Source organism: Seriola dumerili, unplaced genomic scaffold, assembly GCF_002260705.1.
Source record: "Seriola dumerili isolate Sdu_G_001 unplaced genomic scaffold, Sdu_1.0 BDQW01000089.1, whole genome shotgun sequence".
Classification (NCBI taxonomy): domain Eukaryota; kingdom Metazoa; phylum Chordata; class Actinopteri; order Carangiformes; family Carangidae; genus Seriola; species Seriola dumerili.
In genome coordinates this window covers 666,160-687,424 of record NW_019174344.1, presented here as the reverse complement: position 1 = coordinate 687,424, position 21,265 = coordinate 666,160, and the positions used below count along the sequence as shown (strand labels likewise).

General features: G+C 41.4%; 1 protein-coding gene across 1 annotated transcript in view; it reads right to left on the bottom strand.

Annotated features, from left to right (window-relative positions):
• The window catches only part of srgap3 (SLIT-ROBO Rho GTPase activating protein 3), a 56,590-nt gene extending 37,105 nt beyond the window's left edge, over positions 1-19,485 (bottom strand). The window contains exons 1-2 of the mRNA XM_022745650.1: positions 19,223-19,485; positions 4,460-4,655 (exon numbers count right to left, since the gene is read on the bottom strand). Of these exons, the coding sequence (XP_022601371.1) occupies positions 4,460-4,655; positions 19,223-19,286 (260 nt within the window). The 5' untranslated portion in view covers positions 19,287-19,485. The remainder of the gene's footprint in view (positions 1-4,459; positions 4,656-19,222) is intronic.
• Between the last annotated feature and the right edge of the window lie 1,780 nt (positions 19,486-21,265).

The following is a 21,265-nucleotide window of genomic DNA, read 5'->3' as shown; positions in this document are numbered from 1 at the left end:
GAGCCTATGATGTGTCTGAGCTAGGATTTCCAGAAGGAAGTGTGTATTTATCAAACCAGGACTCGGCTCTGTGAAGGCCTTTAATCCCCTCCACACTGCCTGCCTGCTGCTTATCAATGAAACAGCCAAGGAAAAGGAGCCAAACAGTTTCAAAAGACAAGGGGCACGTGGGCACATGCCGCCAGCTTTGCCATTCAAATTTGCTCTGCCCCCGTTTTCAAGCAGGGCTTCAAGATGCTACATTGCAGATTTGCACATCATTTAGCAGTTTTTCTTTTTTTTTTTTTGGTGAGAGGACAGACTGCCAACATTTGATAACGCACAGCTGCACAGACGCAGGGGCCAGAGCATCAGTGAAGACGAGACGAGGGTCTGACAAGATCTGAAAAAAACAAACTGCAAACCAGCTAATCTACCGATGCTGAACATGCTGCCTTCCATCAGCTGGAACTGTCAATCTGACAAGAGCAGGGAATTGACTGCTGTGTTCAAGCACACCAAGCCAAGAGAGATATAGTTTAACCTTTTAACCTTTTGCCCCTCAGACCACCAGAGAGCAGTTCAATAACACAGTAAGACTATATGGGGCTTTGTAGTCCACAAAGCACCATTAGAGTATCTTGTCCTATCCTATAACTGCAGATTATTCCTCATAATTATATCATAACTAAAGCATTGCATCCTGGTCTTTCATAGAGGCTGCTTAAATACAAACACAGCTCTGGACACAGGCTGCATCACACTTAATGTGTAATATCGCATTTATGAAAGAAACAGGCTGGAAGATCAATTTCAGCATTTTCAAAGCTGTGCCCTGCTGACCATAAAATGAACAGAGACATCACATAGACATGAGCAGAGGCAGCTTCAAACCTGAAATAACACCCACTGCAAAGAATAACACTTTTCTCCCAGCTCCTCCCAAACCAAGAGATTACTACAAACACACACACACGCACGCACACACACACACACACACACACACACACACACACACACACACACACACACACACACCAATTTGGACACCACTGCAAGCCCCGTCTTATCTCTCCCAGACAGGTTATTCTCTGTATCAATATTGCATGAGTTGCCTTTCTAATGGTGCTACGCTACATCTGTATATGTCTGTGTAACAGATAGACGATACCAATCCACTCTAATTTGATGGGGTACATTATAAATCCCATTAATGATACACCGTGAAACATCTGCTCCATAATTAAAATCAAGTTAGCTGTTGTCTCTTAGGGACTGAGAACCAGTAAGAAGAAAAAAAGTGGTGCACTATCCGGCATAGCAACTACAGTATAGATCAGCTAAGTAACCCTTCAGTGTTTCTTTTCACTGAGGCAAATGAGGTAAATTGGAAGAGCAAAATGATCCTTGGTCGGGTTGCTGCGGTGTAGCTGTAGCTGCAGAAGCTGTAAATCACAATGGCATTCGGCTTGCTAATGAATCTGCACTGGGAGGGTTCAGCCAACAGACTGTAGGCTGTGATCCAGCACATATGGAAGTCCGTCCTGGTCAGGACGACTCAATTTTACTGCTCTGTTTTGATGTCCCTCAAAGACATAAAGGTACAACTCGGTGGAAGTTACTAGGCTGCTTCTGAAGTACTCTTGAGTTTATAGAGCACAACCTTTACTGCAATGAAAGACAGCGAGCTACAGGCATGTCGAAAAATAGTTCAGATTTTGTTGCATCTGATGAAATACCGAGTAGAGAAGATAACAAAGACAAAATCAAAAGCAATTAATAGTGTACACAAAACATAGAGCTCTGTCAGGTTCAAGGGTCTAACATGTTTTTTGTGTTTTGGTTGGTGCACAGTGCATGGTTGGGCTTTGTGCCAATTAAATGGTTTTATTGGACAAACACAAGTGGTTTTTCTTTGCCTAAGCCCACATGGTGTTTTGGTGGCTCGCCATGAACTTAACTACACTAAAGTGGGAGGAAAGGCGCAGTTAAGGGCGTGTCATAGCTGATTATCAGGATTTGTGGTTGCCTGCCTGTTCAGACCAGGACTGTAAGGCACAAGTTGCAATCATGTTATCAGCCTCTTGTGGCTTCTCCAAATTCACTTTTGATGACAGACTGGTCAGTTTGAATTTAATGAATCTTCTGCCTCCCTCAAGCAGGAAAAAAAAATTTTTAAAAATGTTTTCATTCTTATGCAAAATGATTGTGTGAAATAAAAGGTAACAAGGACTTTCAGCCTGAGTGAATATTACATCCTCTCTGCATGTCAAGCATAGTGCCTCCCACCCACACTTCCTGTTTGATCTGCTACTTCTTCAGTTAAAATCTTCAGCTCATATTGTTGAATTCTTGCAATTATTTTTACACATTTAGTGAATTCATGGGGTAATACAGGGGTTGCAAGTCAGTGCATTCCTCATTGTTGTCCAATTAGGTCTCACTATACTGTGCATGCATGTGCACTGAGACAATTGGCTTGGCAGTTCACCATGATCTTGACAGAGTAAAGTGTGATATTGTTAGGACATGTGTCTGAGGTTTAGTTGTTTTTCTGATACCTGTCCCTCACTGTGTGGATTAGATCAACTTTACGAACCAAAGGTTAAGCCGCTGTGTCGCAGCAGAAGCAGCACAGTTCTGTCTACGACCAGACGCCAGTGTGAAGCTGGCCTCCAATAATACAGCTGGACCCAATTATCCAGTCAAATCCTCATCCACGTCACACACACACTCACTCTCACACATACAGTACATGTACATACTGTATACACACACTTCTACATGACCTTGTCCTATAGAGTGTAGAGAATGCCAAAATATCTTACTAAACTAAAAGTACTGTTGCAGATCAGTGAGCATCTGAGTGAGTGCAGTCCTGCCGGTTCCATTTGCAGGAAGAGTCAAGAGCTGTGGTTGGAGTACATATATGATGGTGTAGATTCATGTGTGAGATCTGCTGCCAGATTACAGCTGGGTTAGTGCTCCTGTTTTCAGACTGAACTAAACTTGCCTGTTCGCCTGAGGTGTTTGATTTTGGGAGCGGCAGAGCTTAATTTCATGCCCTGCGTGAGTCATGTACCAATGCGTTAGTGGTGGTTTCTGTGCAGACGAGCCCCTTTTTCTTCACCAGGATACATTTCAGTAATTCCAGGGCTACAAATCTAAATGGGTCAAGGCTACAGGTGAGCTGATTTTGATCCATTGACCTTCCATATTCTCTGTTTCCTTCACTTGCAATATCTGTTCGCCCTTTTTGCCAATGGACACTCAGTACAACAGTACATGTAAAATATTTTAATTCTGTAAAAATAATTTAAAAAATGTCTTACTCTGTAAGTGCGTATGTGTAGTTCTGTAATTCTATGTTGATATTGCATAATTTTGTAGAACACAGGCCTACAGCCAATACTTTGTTATTGTCTTTCAGCTGCTCCAGTGAAGGGTTACCACAGTGGACCACCATCCACACATTTGGTTTGGCATAGGTTCTACACTGGACGCCCTTCCAAACACAACCTGGATTTCCTTTGGGGGGAGCCTGGGGATTGAACCGCCAACCCATGGACCAGCTGCCAATCACCTGAGCCATGCCATGCCTTGCCATGACCCGACCCCACCCAACAAACAGTACATAATATTAACACTCTAAAAAACCTTTAAATCTATGATGACTAATCCCTGTTCATCCTCGTTAACTTCACAATAACACAATGATCTGTCTTTTGCTTGTTAAGTTAATTTAACCTTCAAGCAAACACACATAGCACCAACTGCACTGTAGGGTAGCGGTTCTATTTTAGCTATTAAGCAACTATCTTGGAATAAATGACATGGTTTTTAATTCAACATCAACATCCACACTGATGCAAACCCAATTCATATGTTTCTGCCTGATGCAGAATTTGTGCTATAGCCACATTTCTACATAATGAGTGCAATTTAAAACATAATGAAGCATAAAGCTTCACTCAAAGCTTTCTTCTATAAAGTTAAGTGCTACATTTCAGCACCAAGAGTGCCTTGAATTTCTTAAGTCCACCCCTCAACAGTCTTCAACTCCGTTATTGAACTGCATTCTCAACATCATGCTGACCTTCGAAGACATCATAAAGATGTTGACTGTAATAATAGATATTCCCTTACAGTACATAAACATGCTGGCGTATTTTGTTGGATAGATCTGCACTGTAATCAGACGAGGCACTGTGATAAGCACCAAGGCTGGGTCTTACAGTCTGGTTATAAACAGTGTGTGTAGAGATCGGATCCCTGTGATCAGGGGGCACATTGAAAGGAATAAAGGGAAAGAAACTTTACAAAAACAAACTTAAAGTGAACTCTAAAAAACTCAAAGAAAAAACTTCTTATTTGAAGTAAATGTCATTAAGGAAAGCAAATATGAAAATGCAAAAATAACACACAACCTCTCAAATGCACACACATTGTACATGCAACATCTGTAGGGAGGGGCACTCACTTGAACTGTTGATGTTCTCTGGAGCTGCGGATCTTGGAGGAGAACCTCTCGGCCAGCTTCTCTAAACTGCGGGAATATTCCAGTTCAATCTCTGCTTTGCGGCGGAAGAACTCCTGCAGGTCCTGCAGCAGCTGGATACGAGACTCAGACTGCTGCTCCAAGCATTTGAACTGCTCCACCAGCTGGTTACGGATCTCTGTCCATCAAAATACCAAACAAAAATGACATGAGTCAACTGTTTACACTGCTGTCACAGCAAATGCACAACATGCCCTGGTCAGAGACAACGTGTCAAAGCACCGCATTATCATGTAAGCTCAGGTATCGGTCTCTGACAGAAGGTTTCTGTGTTAGCAGTTTATGGGACTATGCACAACATTTCAAAAGAAATGATACGTGGTTAAAATGACAGCCAGATTGAACTGCAAATAGTATTGTTAATGTTGTTCCTCAAAATGACGGCCACATTTCCTAAGAACCTGCTGCTTGTTCTTACAGAGGACATTTGTTTTTTTCAGCCAAAGGTTTGTGATAGAAAGGAGACCCCAAAAACATCTGTAGGACTGCTGTTTTCCTACCAGCAACATGAAGCTGAGAGCGAGAGCACCAGTGAGGCTCCCTGCCAAGCCAGTCAGATGACCTTTGTGTACGACCTCTCATAAGTGTCTACACTGTGGACCTACAGTGAGATCAGACTGATTTAATGAGAAGCTAATGCGCTCCCCTTCTAGGCCAAGTAGTAGAGTAACATTTCTCCTGAAGAGGAAACTGATGCTGCCGGGCAAACTACAGATCCTTCATGCGACTGGGAACCGACGATAGAAACCTGATTCCTCTTTGTAGTGCTGTCATCAGCAGCAATGATGCCTCCACTCAGGAACAGAGAAAGGCCTATTCTGCAGAACAGAAACACAACTGGATGGAAGGAGCTTCAGTAAACGGCATCAGTGGTGTCACTTATCAAAAGGAAAGAAACCTCCTATCTAATGAGCATCCTTGATTAGAAATCAAATTGTTTCTAATAAACCAAGACGCCTTGTTGTCACATAAAAACACAATTTCCCTCAGTGCACTTCCTGAGTCAATTTAATGACAAGAATTAAAGATTAAAGTACATCCAGCTGTGATTTCATCTCTGTATGTTTTCCATTTTTTTCCCTGTAATCTTGAAGGAATTCCTGCAAATCAACCTGTATGATGACAAAACAAAGTGCTTTGTAGGTTTCTTTAGAAAATGTTTGATTCCTTCATTTCAAGTAATAAGTTCCCATAGGAACACAGAACTCAACACATTATGTGCTGTTTCTAACGAAAGAATTTATTTGGCCAGTTCATTCAAGCTTTTCCTCCACTCAAAAGGACTTTTGCGTTTTGCGTTTTGTCTTTATTTGTTTTCAAAAGGTCGGCATGGAAATGCACTTGAAAGCAGTAACAGAAAAATGAACTTCCTAAATGTAAGTCACTGCATGTTGTAACACCCATTTGTTGCAACATGAGTCACTGTAGGTTAAAACCCTTAAAAAATAAGGACTGAGGATGGATTTTACACATATCTGAGCCATGGCAGCAACACTGCCGGCAGATGAACTGCTGACTGAATGGTGAAACCACAGCAGTGACACAGACTGTGTTTCCATGCTGCTGAGGGTGTAATTTGGTCACCCAAGCCCGCCTCATGGATATATATGCAGGCTCTGTCAGCTGGGGAGGCAGGGGGGCCTTTTCTCTCTCTCTGATGTCGTGCCGCCTGGTCTCAGCCTCAAGCAGCATGCTTCACTCTGTGGTTAACCATTGTCCCAGCCCTCCCCTTTATCCAGGGGCCTCCCTCTGCCCCAAAGCACTGAGGGCTTAAAGCTCGGTTTTTAGAAGGAGCTCTGAACCAGCTCGGGGGAGAGATACCACTTTGCTACATCAGTCCTGTCAAGAATGTCTTTCCTTTCCAGACAAGCAGCATGTTCCTTGTTTGCAACGGGTTTGTCTTTTTTCTTCAATATTTTTACAGGGACAAACGGTGCCAAAGCAGGCGAGCCAAAAGAAATGCCCCTGGAAAATGTGACACCGATGCACATGAGTGACAGGGAGGACTTCTGAAAACACTTTTTCACAAAAAGGGAACTCTGAACCACCAGCTGCAGCTCTGCATTTGACAGATGAGTTTGGAAAAATAGGTCACACACACCAAAGTGGTGCGTGCCCTTCCCTCCGAGAAACCATGAGCAATTGGAGAATTATTCCCTAAGTATTCCCAGCTCTTTTGAGAGGCTTCATTCGCTGTGGTTTATTCAAAGTGAGGGACCCTTCTGTGCTTCTTTTCAATCTGTGAGGAGAAGGAATGCTCTGAATGTAGGCCTGCAGTCAAAGTTAAGATGATTGCACATAAAGAAATCCTTCTGATATCCATAATTGGCTCTGATTTGTATCGAGTGAAGAAATAAAAATAGCAGTGTTTATAGCACAGATAAAACAGTCAGTGAGTAGTTTATCACATAAGTCTTTATTGCTGTCAAGAATGATCACCAGTTCGAAACCACCAACAGATCAAGCTTTGGATTAATGTTTAATATCATCCTCCTATAGAATCTGTATAATATTATAACCTTTGTATAAATGCCTCTTGAAATACTCCCACCCCCTAATACCTCCTCACCTTCCTCACATGTATATGAGACAGTTCTTTGAACCCACAAACATGGATGCCCCACTTCCAGCTTGAATGTGTTGCAGCTAGAATGTAATCGAGCATAAACAAAACATTGTTTTCCAAATGAGCCTCTTAATAAAATTGCATATGCAATGTTCTGGAAAAAAAATGAATCAACACCAACTGATTTATGGAATGAAAAGGGGACTTTTAGCAGCCAGTTTAACTATATCACTATTAGCATTGCCTGTTGTTCAAAAGCAAAGCATTCAGTGTATTAAAGCATAAGCTCATTTGAAGTTGTTGACCTTTAATTTGAGAAAGAAAAATTAGCATTTCAAACAGTGCTTTTGATTACAGTGTTACTGGATTTAGCGATGGGATGGGAAGTGCTCCCAGTGCAGGTGGGATTTGTTTGGGCAACCTACCAAAAACTCTTCTAATTCAAAGTGGGCAAGTTAAACCTTTAATGTTGGTGCTTGATGAAGCATGCAGTTATTATCTGTGGCAGACCTACTGTGTGTTGCCTCTATGCGTTTCTATTTAGAGAAGGAGCCATCTGCTTTTTTTTTTTTTTTTTAAATAAAAGGAAGGAGGGGGTTATCTTCAGACAAAAAGGCTGATGGAGAAAATGGGGAGTGAGACTGGAGCAGCTGAAACGTGGTCATACTCATACAAATGAAGGCTACAATTCTTTGTGTGAAGGTGACATTCCTCATTTAAAGCTTCATAACAGCTTATAATTGGATGACCAGAGTATGTGTGGCCATTACTATTAAAATTGTTTTTTTTCCTTTCCTTCAATTTGGACGTTTTCTTACTTACTATTATTTCTTATATGTTACTATATATACAATGACCTGTTGTGTTATGCAAACACTGTTTTTCAGCCTTGTTCACTTCATCGTTTCCCATTAATGAACACTGTTTCTCAACTGTTCGATATATTGACTATAATTAAGTCCACTACAACATCAGCATACTGTTAAGCAAAAGCAAAAGCAAAAGTAATTCCCAAAAGCTGCATGAATCCAGTAACATCTGTAGTCAGTGGGTTCATGAGATACTAAACTAATGATGGAGTCATATTTTCACACTGGATCTGCTGAGATCAAAAACCTTTCTTTTCTTTTCTTTTGGACTAGAGTTGTCTGCAGATAACTGGGAACTCGTCCATATGTATTAAAATGCAGACTGTTCCTAACAGCAATTCATTAAACTTAAAGTACGTTGGGATAGAGGAGAATGTGTGCGTGCGTGTGCGTATGTATATCTATTCATGTATGAGCAGAACATATCCATTTTAAAGTCTGATTATGTCAAAGATAAACAGCAATCTATTAATGTAGAGGCAGCTTCATTCCTGCTGCTTCTTTGTGACATACTGACATATTAAGAGAACAGTTACTATTCATCACAGACACTTTACATTCCTGACCTCAAGTCCATACATCATCATTCTTACTACCCCTTCCACTAGACACCTGCTCCACAGTAATTATTTCTGCTGCGCCGTTTAGGGACAGGAATTGAAAACATGGTGGACACTTGTGTCCTCGCAGAACAGGAAAACCTCTGAAAACAATAGCAGGATGTTGGAGATCCTTGAACTTTGACTCTCACAGACAGAATCCTGTATTGGCAGCTGTGTTATAGCAAAGTATGGTGATGTGTCTAGCAATAAGTGCAGCTATATCAAATTAAGGTTTAGGTTGAATGAATTGAAACAATTGCTGCTGGAGTTGCACTACAACCAAAAGCTTTTGTATGTGAAAAAAAATGCATTAAACACCAGCTTCCATCTCCATTCTTATGCATTCCCCTGCCAAGCTTGTTGGCGCATGTGCATTGGCTGGAACTATGGATGTATTAGGAGAACTGGATGCAAGACGTATACGGCAAAAACATTTGTAGGCTTTCAGAGGTGTTTGCATTTTTTGGGCCCATACAACACACACTGCACAGCTTTTCTCTGGCTCAGCTGGTTGATAGCATCTGCATTAGAGACTTCCTCTGGCTGGGTAGGCTGACTTCCCGTCGGCTTCCCGAACAGTTGAACAGCAATAAAAAATAATTCAGTGATGCACCTTTTCGCTTCTTTTGAAATCAAACTCTGATTTCAGGGTTCTTGTTTGTGACGTTTATAATGGCTGTGTATAGGGAAAACGTCTTTATGAGCCATACTGAGCACAGAGCTCATTTTTTGCTCTTCCATTGGTCAGATCATCTGGTTGTGTTGAGTGTGTATTTTGTTTATTGGGGTGATAACTTTGAGTGAACAAAGAGTGAACAAAGCCAGCACACAAACCGACACACGTGCCTGCTCATAAGCTTAACAGGGTCATATATGAGGACTGAAGCAGAAGCAGTGTGCTGTATTTTACCCAAAAAAGGGATTGTATGGAAGACACAAACGGACATCAGAGACATGGATTATATTGCAGATGTGATGTGGGTGTGGAGCTCTTCTGTGATGTTTTATTCTGCGCCTCCCTCAGCCAAAATGCAGCTCAGTGCAAAACATTGCCAACAACTTCCCTAATGGATACAAAAAGGTAAAACTGATCCACGGTTATAAAAGGACTCACATTATTTCAACACTTGAGGTATCACTGCCTTTGATGAATTCAAAGCGCAATATGGACACATTTATGGACTGACAACAAGATGTTACTGATTATATTATATTATCTTATAAAAAATAAAACCTGCGCCTTCTCCTGAAGTCAATTCAGGACACCAGTGGTGATGCACCGGTGCAGCATTTTACTGCAAGTTTGCTCTTAGGGGGGGCCACGTGATGTCTTGACGCAATGAACATTGGAGTGCAGTGAATGAGATGTTTTCTGTAGAGCATCCTGAGGGCAGCAGGGGAAGCCTGGCTGCACAGGGCAGCCGCCAGCCAACGGAGGATCACGAGAGATGGATCACTTCACTGCAGGATAACAAAGCTAAAATATGATCTCACCTACAGCGGCGTTTGATGGTGAATATTTAAGCGTTTCAGTGAAACAATATGAGGGACAGATTCCACTTTGTGCTTTTTTTACAACACTGGATATTGGTGCAGTGAGTGTGGAGGACAGAACTACATGTCTCCGTGTAATGCGGGCAAATTATAAATCATAAACAGCCTCAGAAGGTTTTAAACACTTTGAAAATAATGTCTTAGGGCATTCACATCATCATGCGTTAAGACGCGCACACATACAGCATCTAGACACACACACCAGACAAAAGCAACTCCGAGCCAAATTCACTAACCTAATCCCCAACTCAGCTCTGCAGTATCTGGGCTCTACACTGCAGAGCCAAATTCACATGAAAAGCAGACACACAGACAAACGCAACCCTTATCTAGACCTTAATTCACTCTCTCTCTGTCCCCCGCACTGAGTCTCATAATACAAGTTCCAGTCGATGAACTAATCCCCCACTTCTCTGTTCTTTTTTTTTTTTCTTTTTTTTCAAATCCCATAATGATTAATGCAATTTTGGATTCATGAGGGCATGCTCCTGATGTTAGTCCTCTGTCTCTATCTCGCCTGGTCCCTCATTAGCCCAGACTGCTGCAGCATGTGTACTCAAAGATAAGACAACAGGAGCTGAGACCAATCAATGGCTAAGCAGAGGTGAACCGATGGAGCGTCTTACAGCAAGATGTCAGCTGTCAGTCAGCTGGGCCGTCCCTCACTCTCAATCCCCCCCTCCTAATTATTGGCTGGTTTGTGCCACGTTCCACTGGATATTCTGTCAAACTAAAAATCTAGAGAGTAAAAATGTACATTAAATCAGCTTGTCTTAAGCAATTCAGCTTTTTGCGCTCACACTCTCTTCACTGAAAATAAATGCTACCTAGGCTACAATCTTTGACATAAAGCTTGACAATAAACAGCCAGACTTCTCATTTAAGCCTCCCAAACTGTAATAAACCTTCAACCACATACTTCGAGGAAAACGCTCAGCCCATAATGACAATAAAACAAACATTCAGCAGAGGCTCAGATTCCCAGCGCAAGGAGAGGAAAATCATTCCAGACTTCCTCATCGCTCTCTCTCTCCCTCTCATTGATTTCCTCTCTGGTGCCCATATCGTCATCACGTCAGCACGTTACACAAGTCTGATGCTTCAGGAAATCAGAAACACACCCTTTCAGACTCTAGCTGTCCATCTTTTGCCGTATCCAGGATCCAGGCTCTGCAGGACCAGGCTGAGACGTGTCTCCATGGCAACACGGGCGTGCACCAGTCCCTTGGGAGCAGCTTATTGGCGGAGAGGTGGATTCTGATGGATGTGGATAGGTGGCAGCAGTGAGTGAGGAGGCACGTACGGGTTGTATGCACTGAGACATGGCATAAAAATTGTGTGTGAAGCTGATGGGGTGCAGCAGCATCTCATCAGAGCAGTAAACCTAATTTTACCTTTTCCTTCTGAACACTAATTGCATCAAATTAAAGTCAAATACTCCCACCACATATGCCTTTGTTAATGCATCGAGACACAGGAAGTTTTAAATGATTCAGTTCATTCAACAACATTTAGCTTTTATAAAAGCAGAGTATGTGGGCGTCTGAAACAACAGCTACATTTAACAATTTTTCAATTACACAAAAAAACCTCTGCACTGGCTCAGAGGAGGTGAAACTGATTGCAGAGTTCAGCTGAAAAAACAGAGAAAAAGAGAAGAGACGTGTCACCTTTGTGTTTCTGCCTTTGGTGAGCCACTGATGACTTACAAACAAAGGAGCCCCTTATTTTCTGCAGGTTTCAGGTTGAAGTTCAGTTATTTTAGGGCACATTCTAGAGACAACATACACTACAATTATAGTAAATTGTAACTAGAGTTGTCAATTAAACATTCAAGAAACGTATTAAGAAAAAATGCAAAACAGTACCTATTTGTAGCTTCTTTGTTGTGAGGATTTGTCACTTTTCAGTGACAGTAAACTGGATATATTTGGGTTTTGTGCTGTTGCTCAGACAAAACAAGTAATTTTAGGATGCAATTAGTCAAATATATCGATACTGAAAATCATCATCATTAGTTGCAGCCAGACAGCAAACAATTCATTAGCTTGCATATAACAAAATACCACAGTTTTGTGCTCCTAATAACTACGGAGCCTGTGCCACATATGGTGCTATTTCTACCATCAGAGCTGCAAAGAGGAACTCTCTTTAATTATCTAAATTCTATTGTGGGACATGTGCTTCACTGGTACATAATAAAGTTCATCAAGCAGGTCCCTAGCCTACACTGTAAGGACTTAACTAATTACTTCATCAAATAGTGACTTTCTCAAACTCACACTGTAGAGTTATTTTTGCACAACTGCCCTGTTTCCTCTGTTTCTAAGGTTACTTTCTCCCAGCAGGAAGCGCTTTTTTAATCAGACTTTCTTCTTCTTCTTATGTCAACTATTTCTGCATATCACCATGGATACGTGTTGGGCAGTAAAGCAAACAATAAAACAAATGGCAACATTTCCTGTTACTGTTGATTTCTCAATTTTCTAACAATATCATATGCTCTTCTTTCTTCATTTCATATCTATGTTGATGAAATCAGAATGGTTTAAAATGATAGGGGCAACTGCTATAGCTACTAGTTGTAGTCACTCACCATTTTACATTCTTACACTATCTTCAGAAACTTGTCAGCGATTGTATTGAGACAAAAAAACTAATACCTTTGTTGGATCATTAAAGTAAACAACAATTTAAAATTGTGGCATTAACAAAAAAAAAATCAGGGAAAGCCACCTGCCTACATAACTCCAGGTTATGACTGAAGACTGAATCCAAATATTCTCAGTCGTAGTTCACATCCTTTTCACATGGGACTTAAGCTAGTACAGTTTTTCCTGTTATTAGAATGACTCTCCAATCGCAAAATACAAGGATATATATAGCATTAACCTTATATTTCTACAAATATGAATGATGAAGGTCTATGTATAAGACTTTAAGGGTCTTCTTATTGGAAAATACAATGATGGCAGAATAAAAGACAGACAAGATAGAGCTTTTAATGAGCAGGTTTCACGTGTCAGATCAACCACTCGTTTTTTACATTTCAAGTTTAACAGCCCTGTAACTAGGTTTCTAGTCCCCGAGCAAACAGCAGTGCATTACTGGACTTGTAATACAATCATGGTGTAGAAAGCTACACTTCTCCAGACAGTGCTGATTAAAAATCTTTCAGCATAAACAACTAAATGAAATGAGAAGTGAACTCTCACTGACTGGCACCAAACAACCAAGAAAATGAAACTGTTTCTTCTTTCTGTTTAAATGGACCTTTGTATTCTTTATCAATGCTAGGATCACAAACCAGAAAAACTATTCTGAGACTGTGTTAAATGATAATCTATGCCTGGCAGATCAGCCGTTTCATGAAAGGCCGATTATCTCTCGAGTCCTTGTGAAACAGACAGAACAAACTGTCAATTTATCATGTGGCAGCTGCATTCATCATACTGAGTTTCCAGAGACCAGTCTGCTAAGTTACTCTAGTATGATCTACCAATCAACATGATGATACATCAGTATGACATGAATGTATTGTTTTCTAAAAGGGCTAAAGACACAAGTGGATCTCTTATCGGTTTTGTGACACTTTCTTAGCATTGTACTGCTCTCATGGACACAAATAAAGAGTGGAAAGCCTTACTCTTCAGACAACAGTGTAAAAATTCACTCTTGTTCCCTCTTGTGCTGTCATTGACATGACAAATACATATTTTATCAAACTCGTGCTTTCTTCTCCTTCGTCGTCATGGTTACAATAATAAATACGCAGAGTATGCCTGCAGCAGTGTACCAGACCTCTGTCATCATGGTTAAAATAATAAACACAGAGTTGATGTTGTGGAATGGTCATGAATAAAAGAGACAACAACAACAACAACAGGAAAATAACACTTATCCCATGTTAAGGTCTTGATGGCCCATCACTTCACCTAACGCAGACATTGTCACTCTATACACTGCATCACCTGACTTCTTTTCTCCCATCATAATTGCTACAACCACTGGAGCTCACCCAACAATAAAGCGTAGCTAACTATGGGTCGTGATAAGCTGCTTGCACAGACAACCTACGGGGCTGCTTTCCACAGGAGGACAGTCACTTGCTTTCTTGGCAATAGTTAACAGGAGAAGATCCGTACCATTCTCGTGTTTGTGCATTATGTATTAAGACACTGCCAGCAAACAGCTAATTTAGCTTCGCATTAAGACTGGAAAAAGAGGGAAACAGAGTGACAAATTGTTGTTTTCACATTTATGTTTTTGTATAAAGATAAAATGTGTGAGCTCATGTAAGTTTTGTTAAATTTAGACAGAGCCAAGCTAGATGTTTCCCCTTGTTTTCAGTCTTGATGCTAAGTTGAGCGAAGTTAGCCAGCTGCAGGTAGTAGCTTCATACTTAGCATACAGACACGTGAGTGGTATCAATCTTCTCATCTAACTCTTGGCATTGATGCAAATTAGTGCACTGCCCAAAATAAGAAAAAGTTTTTCTTTAAAACATCACTGTGTATTAATAGTATGAAATCTTGAGTCAGCAACAATAGAGCTTATTTGGGCTGCCTGTTTGTTTGACTAGTTAATGCCACTCTACACAAACAAACCATTCCTTAATGAAGCCCAAAAATGATTGGACTGCAGAATAAACAAGCTGTCCCACTAAAGATTATTCTGCCTTATTAGCTAGTGGATGATTTTTTTTTTTTTTTTTTGCTAATCTTCTCTCAGTCAGCAGCAGGTTTGTTAAACAAGCTGGCGATCCTCAGCTGGTGAGTCAGCGTGACCATTTCTTCAACTCTCAACATGTCAGTTTCTGCACAGCCAGCTCCATGCTGCCCAGCAGGTAATTAACGAAATAACACCACGATGGTAACAAGCTCTGAGCTTGAGACACATTTCCAACATTTACTGAGCAACACATTCATTGTCAGCAATAAACCTGAGTTGGCATGACGGGCTGTAGGTATTTCAGGGCGCAGAGAGACCACAGGCTGTATTCAGTCATCATTGTTACTTTGCTAACAAACACCACAATCCTATGAACAGTTTTCAACATTTAACTCCCTCAGCGAGGAAGCTGTCTGTAGCCTGGAGCAACAACAAACAGAGACACACCTAGTGTCTCACATAATGCTCATACACATTTAACCAAACCCACCAAACAATGTTTAGGGTTATATAAGCGATTAGAAGTGTGGTTTGTGACCACACTGGGCATTTGCTGAGATCTGACTGCTGTTACCAAACAAACTGCAAGCTGGAGATCAATAAAAATGTATTTGTTATAAAACTGCAGAGAATTTAAAATGATATCACTTGATAATTTGAATTAGCAAGGTGTGTGATCATCTACTCTGATGAGACTTAAAACATGCCTTTAGTTCCTGAATAAGGCACTTAAGTTTGCACTCTGCTGTAAAATTAGACATACACGCTTCTTGCGGAGCCCTGTGTAACTGACAAAGCGGCTACAGCTAGTTTAGAAATATATGTTGATCAGATTACTTTCAGGGTTATATAAGGGCTGCTGGGGAGGTTAAGCTTGTTTGCACTTGGTGTGACAGAAAAGAACCAGCAGAGACTATAGCAATGAACAACGAACAACGAGCAACGGAAAAAAAAAAAAAAAAAACCTGAACCAAGAGGTGTAAAAACCACGCTTCCTTTTCAGTATCACCTCAAGTGATTGTGTGTGTGTGTTTGTGTGTGTTTGTGTGTGCTTGGCATTAACGTCTAGAACTGGGGGACACTGAAAATGTTCTTTGAGCAGTTGCCTGCATAATTTCCCTGATCAGAGCAGTTGTCTGTAGCCTGGAGGAAAAACAAATGACAACACTTTCAGTCCTGTGTCATTTTCATCACATCAGAACTGTACTTTCTCTCAACAACACAATTCATTGACATGTACCTGTCTTTGTGTGTGGGTGCAGCACTGTCAGTGTAAACAACGGTTACATCTAGGAAATGACAACCATTGCAGGCCATGAGCTCAATCTAAAATGTGTAGATTATGTGGCTTTGAACATGAGCTATCCATCTGACCCAACACATTTAAAGCTCTCACTATATGCTGACTTTTATCTTCAACATACTGCAGGATTAATACCATTACTAAGAGTCCAGTGTGCCAGAGAGAGAGAGTGGGGTAACACTGTGCTGCACTCCAAGTACAATGAATCAGTGATTCTTTGCAGAGGGGGATTCAGGGAAGCCAGCCAACAGGACCTGCTGTCTCTCCAGCCAAAGTACACTACAGCAAAAAGATGTAAACTCAAGACCAATGTAATAAAAAATAAATGAAAAAAAAAGACAATGGAGTCTAGCCTGGGTGCATACATGTCTTAACATTTACTAGTGTTCTTAAAGTATTCAGGTTTTGTTTCAAAGCTTTGTTCTGTGCATGTGCTGTATCATCGCCACCTCTCATCAGCTATCTGTGGGCCTCATCCTTAAATCTGTTTCTCAAAGTCAGCAGAGTTCACTTGTGATCACTAGACTTATAAAGCATGCAGTTCTGCATATTCTATGGACTAAAAGTTCAAGTCATCCCTGTCCTGCTGATGGGAAAGTATGGATTTATACTGAAACCATATTTTGGCCTCAGAACCTCAGTTGTAAATGTCAAATAGCCCGAGAGCAACACTTGCACAAGCTGCTTACAAAACTAGCAAACCGGAGGAGACAGAGCTGCAGACCAGCGACCACACGGTGGTTAGCTACAAAACGGAGTCCAAGCTCCTCAGCCAGTCCCTCTCTGTTCAGACTATGAACCCTCTCTATTGACATGCTAATGCAAGATCTGCCAGCTGAACAGCCTGAACAAAATGAACACCATCTCCCAGGGTCCTTCAGAGACCGAGGCTTTGGCAGCCAGCCTCGAGGGTCGTCAAGAATTCATTCATGGCAGGGGGTTATTCTAGCGGAGTTAAATTTTATGTTAAGACCATCTGCAGTCATCACATTTAAACTAACTAACAGTATTTGGGCATAGCAAAGGTAGTGGTGTTGTTTTTTTCTTTGTTGTTAAGCTACTGCTGAAACCGAGTGATTTTTCTCTGTCGCCCATTTATTAGCTCTCATACATAATAAAGCAGCCGTACGATCTTGTTATGACCCAATCAATGACACACTGATGATTTGGCCCCTGCTGCCATGTACACATTAACCACCCAGCAATAACTCAGAATGAGACAGGTGCAATTTCCAATCTGAATGTCATTACGGTTTCGCTCACAGCCTGGTTCAACTCATAACATTGTTGGATGTCAGGAGCAGAGCCCTCTGTGTCTGTAGACCATGCAACACAGCAGCTGTGAATGAGAAACAAGCAGCAGTCTCCATAAATTAAGATCCTTCTCCCTCACACAGTCTATTGCAAAGAGGCAGCAGACAGGGCCTGGACCTATGAAATGAGCTATTCTCCCGTGACACAGCTGGATCTAAACTAAATAACTGATACCTAAATGACCAAGAAAAATGGTGAGGAATAAAGTGGAAAGCTTAAGAATAAAATGGAAACAAGAGATGTTTACATGCATTTTCTTTCCTCCCCAAAACGGCCAGCTCATGCCACAAGACAAAAGTAACGTGATAAGAGGCAGAGAAAGTCTGGTGGGTAAAAATCAATCAGGTGATACATTTTCCACACAAAGAGGAATGTGTCTGTAGATCAATCCTACAAATCCAACTCTTTGCACTCCGAGAAAGTCCAGACTCGGGGGGCGATCAGCTGAAACCCCAGAGGTGTAACATTAGTGAGACCACTGAGAGGGAGAATGATAGGTCCAGGGCTTTGAAACTAAACCCCAGCTCCACTAAGGGAAATGTCTGTTCTTTGTTTGTGTGTAGAATACACCCCCTCATTTTTACACAAGACAGCAGAACAAACTGTCACTGAAAGCATCTTGTGGATGTTTATTTGGGTGGCCTGTATGTCTTGTCTTTAATCACTGCCTTCACGGACTTGGGATATGTCATTTCCCAGTTGTCATCTGCGCCCTTTTTTCTCTTTTTTATGTTTAATAAATCAATCATTATCTCCAGGGGGGCATCATATGCACACAGGTACACAGGTAAAGCAGGAATATATGTCAAAATAAAGATGGCAAAAACGTCTTGCATCCCAGCGAGCAATGAATCCACTAGTCAGGATTCTTAAGACCTACCCTGATATCTGAGATAATGATGACTCTGAAATGAAGTAAGTCGCTACAGAGCCATGCCCTTTACCTGTGACGTGTGTGTGTGTGTGTGTGTGTGTGTGTGTGTGTGTGTGTGTGTGTGTGTGTGTGTGTGTGTGTGTGGAAGAGGTGCCAGGCGAGAGCAGTGAGAGAGAAAACAGTCGATCACTGATAATAAATCAAAGAGAGAAGGTGAGTGTGATGGTCAGGTCTGTGGTTGAAAGCTGAAACCACCTTCTGAACAGAAGCCATTCTAAGACATATGGATATGGAAAATGAGTATGAATTTGACATACAGGGGCCTACACAGTGTTCATTAAATCTTTTTAAATTGACAAATATTTGTGCAACATCTGGAACAACACTGGGCACCGTAAACCAAATGCAGGCCACAGAATGTGAAAGAATGAGGTGTCATAATAATAATAATAATAATAATAATAATACCACCTCATAATCCTCCATCCTGCACTCATTTCAACACAGGGATCATTTTACCCAGCAACAAAGCTTGCTCAACCAGGATCCTGTTACCACATTATGACAAATTAACATTCAGCACACAGAAATCCCTCTGGCTGTTGGTGAATTAACGAGAGAAACCTTTTGCACATGACAGAGAGAAAAAAAATGCAGGAAAATAAAACGCTCCTGGCACTCTGATGCTCTTGTCATTGGGCTGACTGTCACGGTTTGCCTGTCATCTGACGGGGGAAAGTCTACCACTAGCTATCTGTTTTAACGCTGTACAAAAAGGCGTATCCTACACAGAGACGGCAGCACCGTGTTAACGCGAGTAAAAAAATAAATAAAAGAAAGGCAAAAGCATGAAGGAGTCAGGCTGGACGGACAAGGCTCTGCAGAGACAATGCACACAGGGAGCGGACACACACATCAGACTCACACCGCACCTTTCACTTGGGTCTCATAATCCGCTATGATCTCCTTGTCCTTCTTGAATTTCGTAGATGACATGGTTCCTCTGGTTTTAGGGTGAGACCCTGCAAGTCGAGGACGCTCTTGGGTCTTGGGTGATGATCCCCGACTTGTAACGTTGCAGCACTTTCCTCCGTTTTTCTTCTGTCCTCTCTAGTGGCCGTGCACTGGCGAGAACAAACGCTTAAAAGGTTGCGTTCAAATAACCTTATCGTGGAAATCAGTGCAGGAGAGTTAACACTGGAGCAGCTGCAGTCTGATGTTGCATTCTTCTCTTTTTTCTTTCTTTTTTTTTTTTTTTTTTTCCTGCAAAGGGTTTTTCTCTGGCAGAGGAGCCGAGTCCTCCTCCTCCTCCTGGTACCAGTCAAGTCAAAGGCTTCAGCAGGAAAAACAAACAAACAAAAGACACAGGCGAGCTCAAAACTGTACCAACAACATGATGAAGAGAGAGCAGCGTCGCTTGAAGGGTTCAAGCAGTCAGGTCCTTATTGCGCCTGTGCTCAAAATGAACAGACATGCGGTCGAGGAGCGAGGCACCATCCGTACTCTGACAAATTGCGCTGCAGGGAAACAGGAATTTAAGAGACAGTCACGTGAGCCTCCTCATATTGTCAAAACCCACCCCTCCTTCCACACACACACACACACACACACACACACACACACACACACACACACACACACACACACACACACAAATGTCATTTAATTGAATTTAAACATATTATGTTCAGCCTTTCTGGTCACATTTTGCATTAGTAAACATATAGGGATCATCATCATCATCCTCATCATCATCAAGCATTCTTCTATAGATCTAACAATGATTTGATTTGATTTGCCCCCTCTCTTCTTCAGACTCCATTGCCTTGGAAACCTCCCACTTTTATCTCTGCATTACTTTCACCATGGCTACTGTTTAGGAGATGTGGCACATCTCAGCAGAGGCTGAGGGATCATTTCTAACAGGCTATTCTGACACACACACACACACACACACACACACACACACACACACGCACACAGAGCACAGACCGTGTGAAGTGAAAAGCCTGGTGGGTAAATTTGCTCAGGAATGACACACCAGCACCAACACCACCACCGATGCTTCGATCGTGAAGTCTTACCATGAAGGCAGTGCTGTGCTGACAGCACATATACACAAACCATTATCTTTTAAAGGGACAATTGTGTCTTTACAGCACCTTCCTTTTTTTCTTTTTTCTTTTTTCTTTTCTTCTTTTTTTGCACACAGTTGCATACTCATGCTCTTGTTGCATCCATTGTTTACTTCTTTTCTTTTCTTTTGGCAGAGCTGATGTTTACTGTGAAAGACGAGTGTGATAGCAAGAATGTCACCAATGACAGAAGTGTCTTTAGCCAATATGAATATAAATATAAGAAAATAAAAAATGCATATAAGTCCCTGATCATGACCATGAATACAAAACCTCTCAGATTTACATGAAAAAGTGTTTTCAGTTTTGTGTACACTTGTGGCTTTGTGATGGGAATAATGTGTTCCTCACATGGTGAAAAAAAGAATATTTGAATTCATATCATGAAGAGCAGCAGCTTTTCAAAGCACTGTAGCGACAGGGACTGAGTGTGTTTCCTGGCAGACACTGTCATCTGGGTGCTTCAGTGTGTTTTTAACAGACCAGGGAAGTTGGTATGTTGTCTGTCACCTTAGTTATTCAGGAGTTCAGGAGGGAACAGGCTGTTGACTCACAATGAGGGGGCACAAACCTGCACACTGACACACTGTAGAAGCCATATAAACTTCATTTCCATCTGCACCGCACAGGCTTGATGTTCTGTATATTTCAAGCTGACAGGCAGGGAGGCGTTTGTTGACAGACTGTAGATCTACATGGTGCCACATTTGAAAAAGCTGTTAAAAAGGATTTCTATGACAACTGTAAAAAAGAAATTGTTCCACTTTCCCTTAATAAAAGGTTTATAAATTATGACTAATGGCTTTATTAATAGTTAATTAGTTGTTAATAGTGGTTATA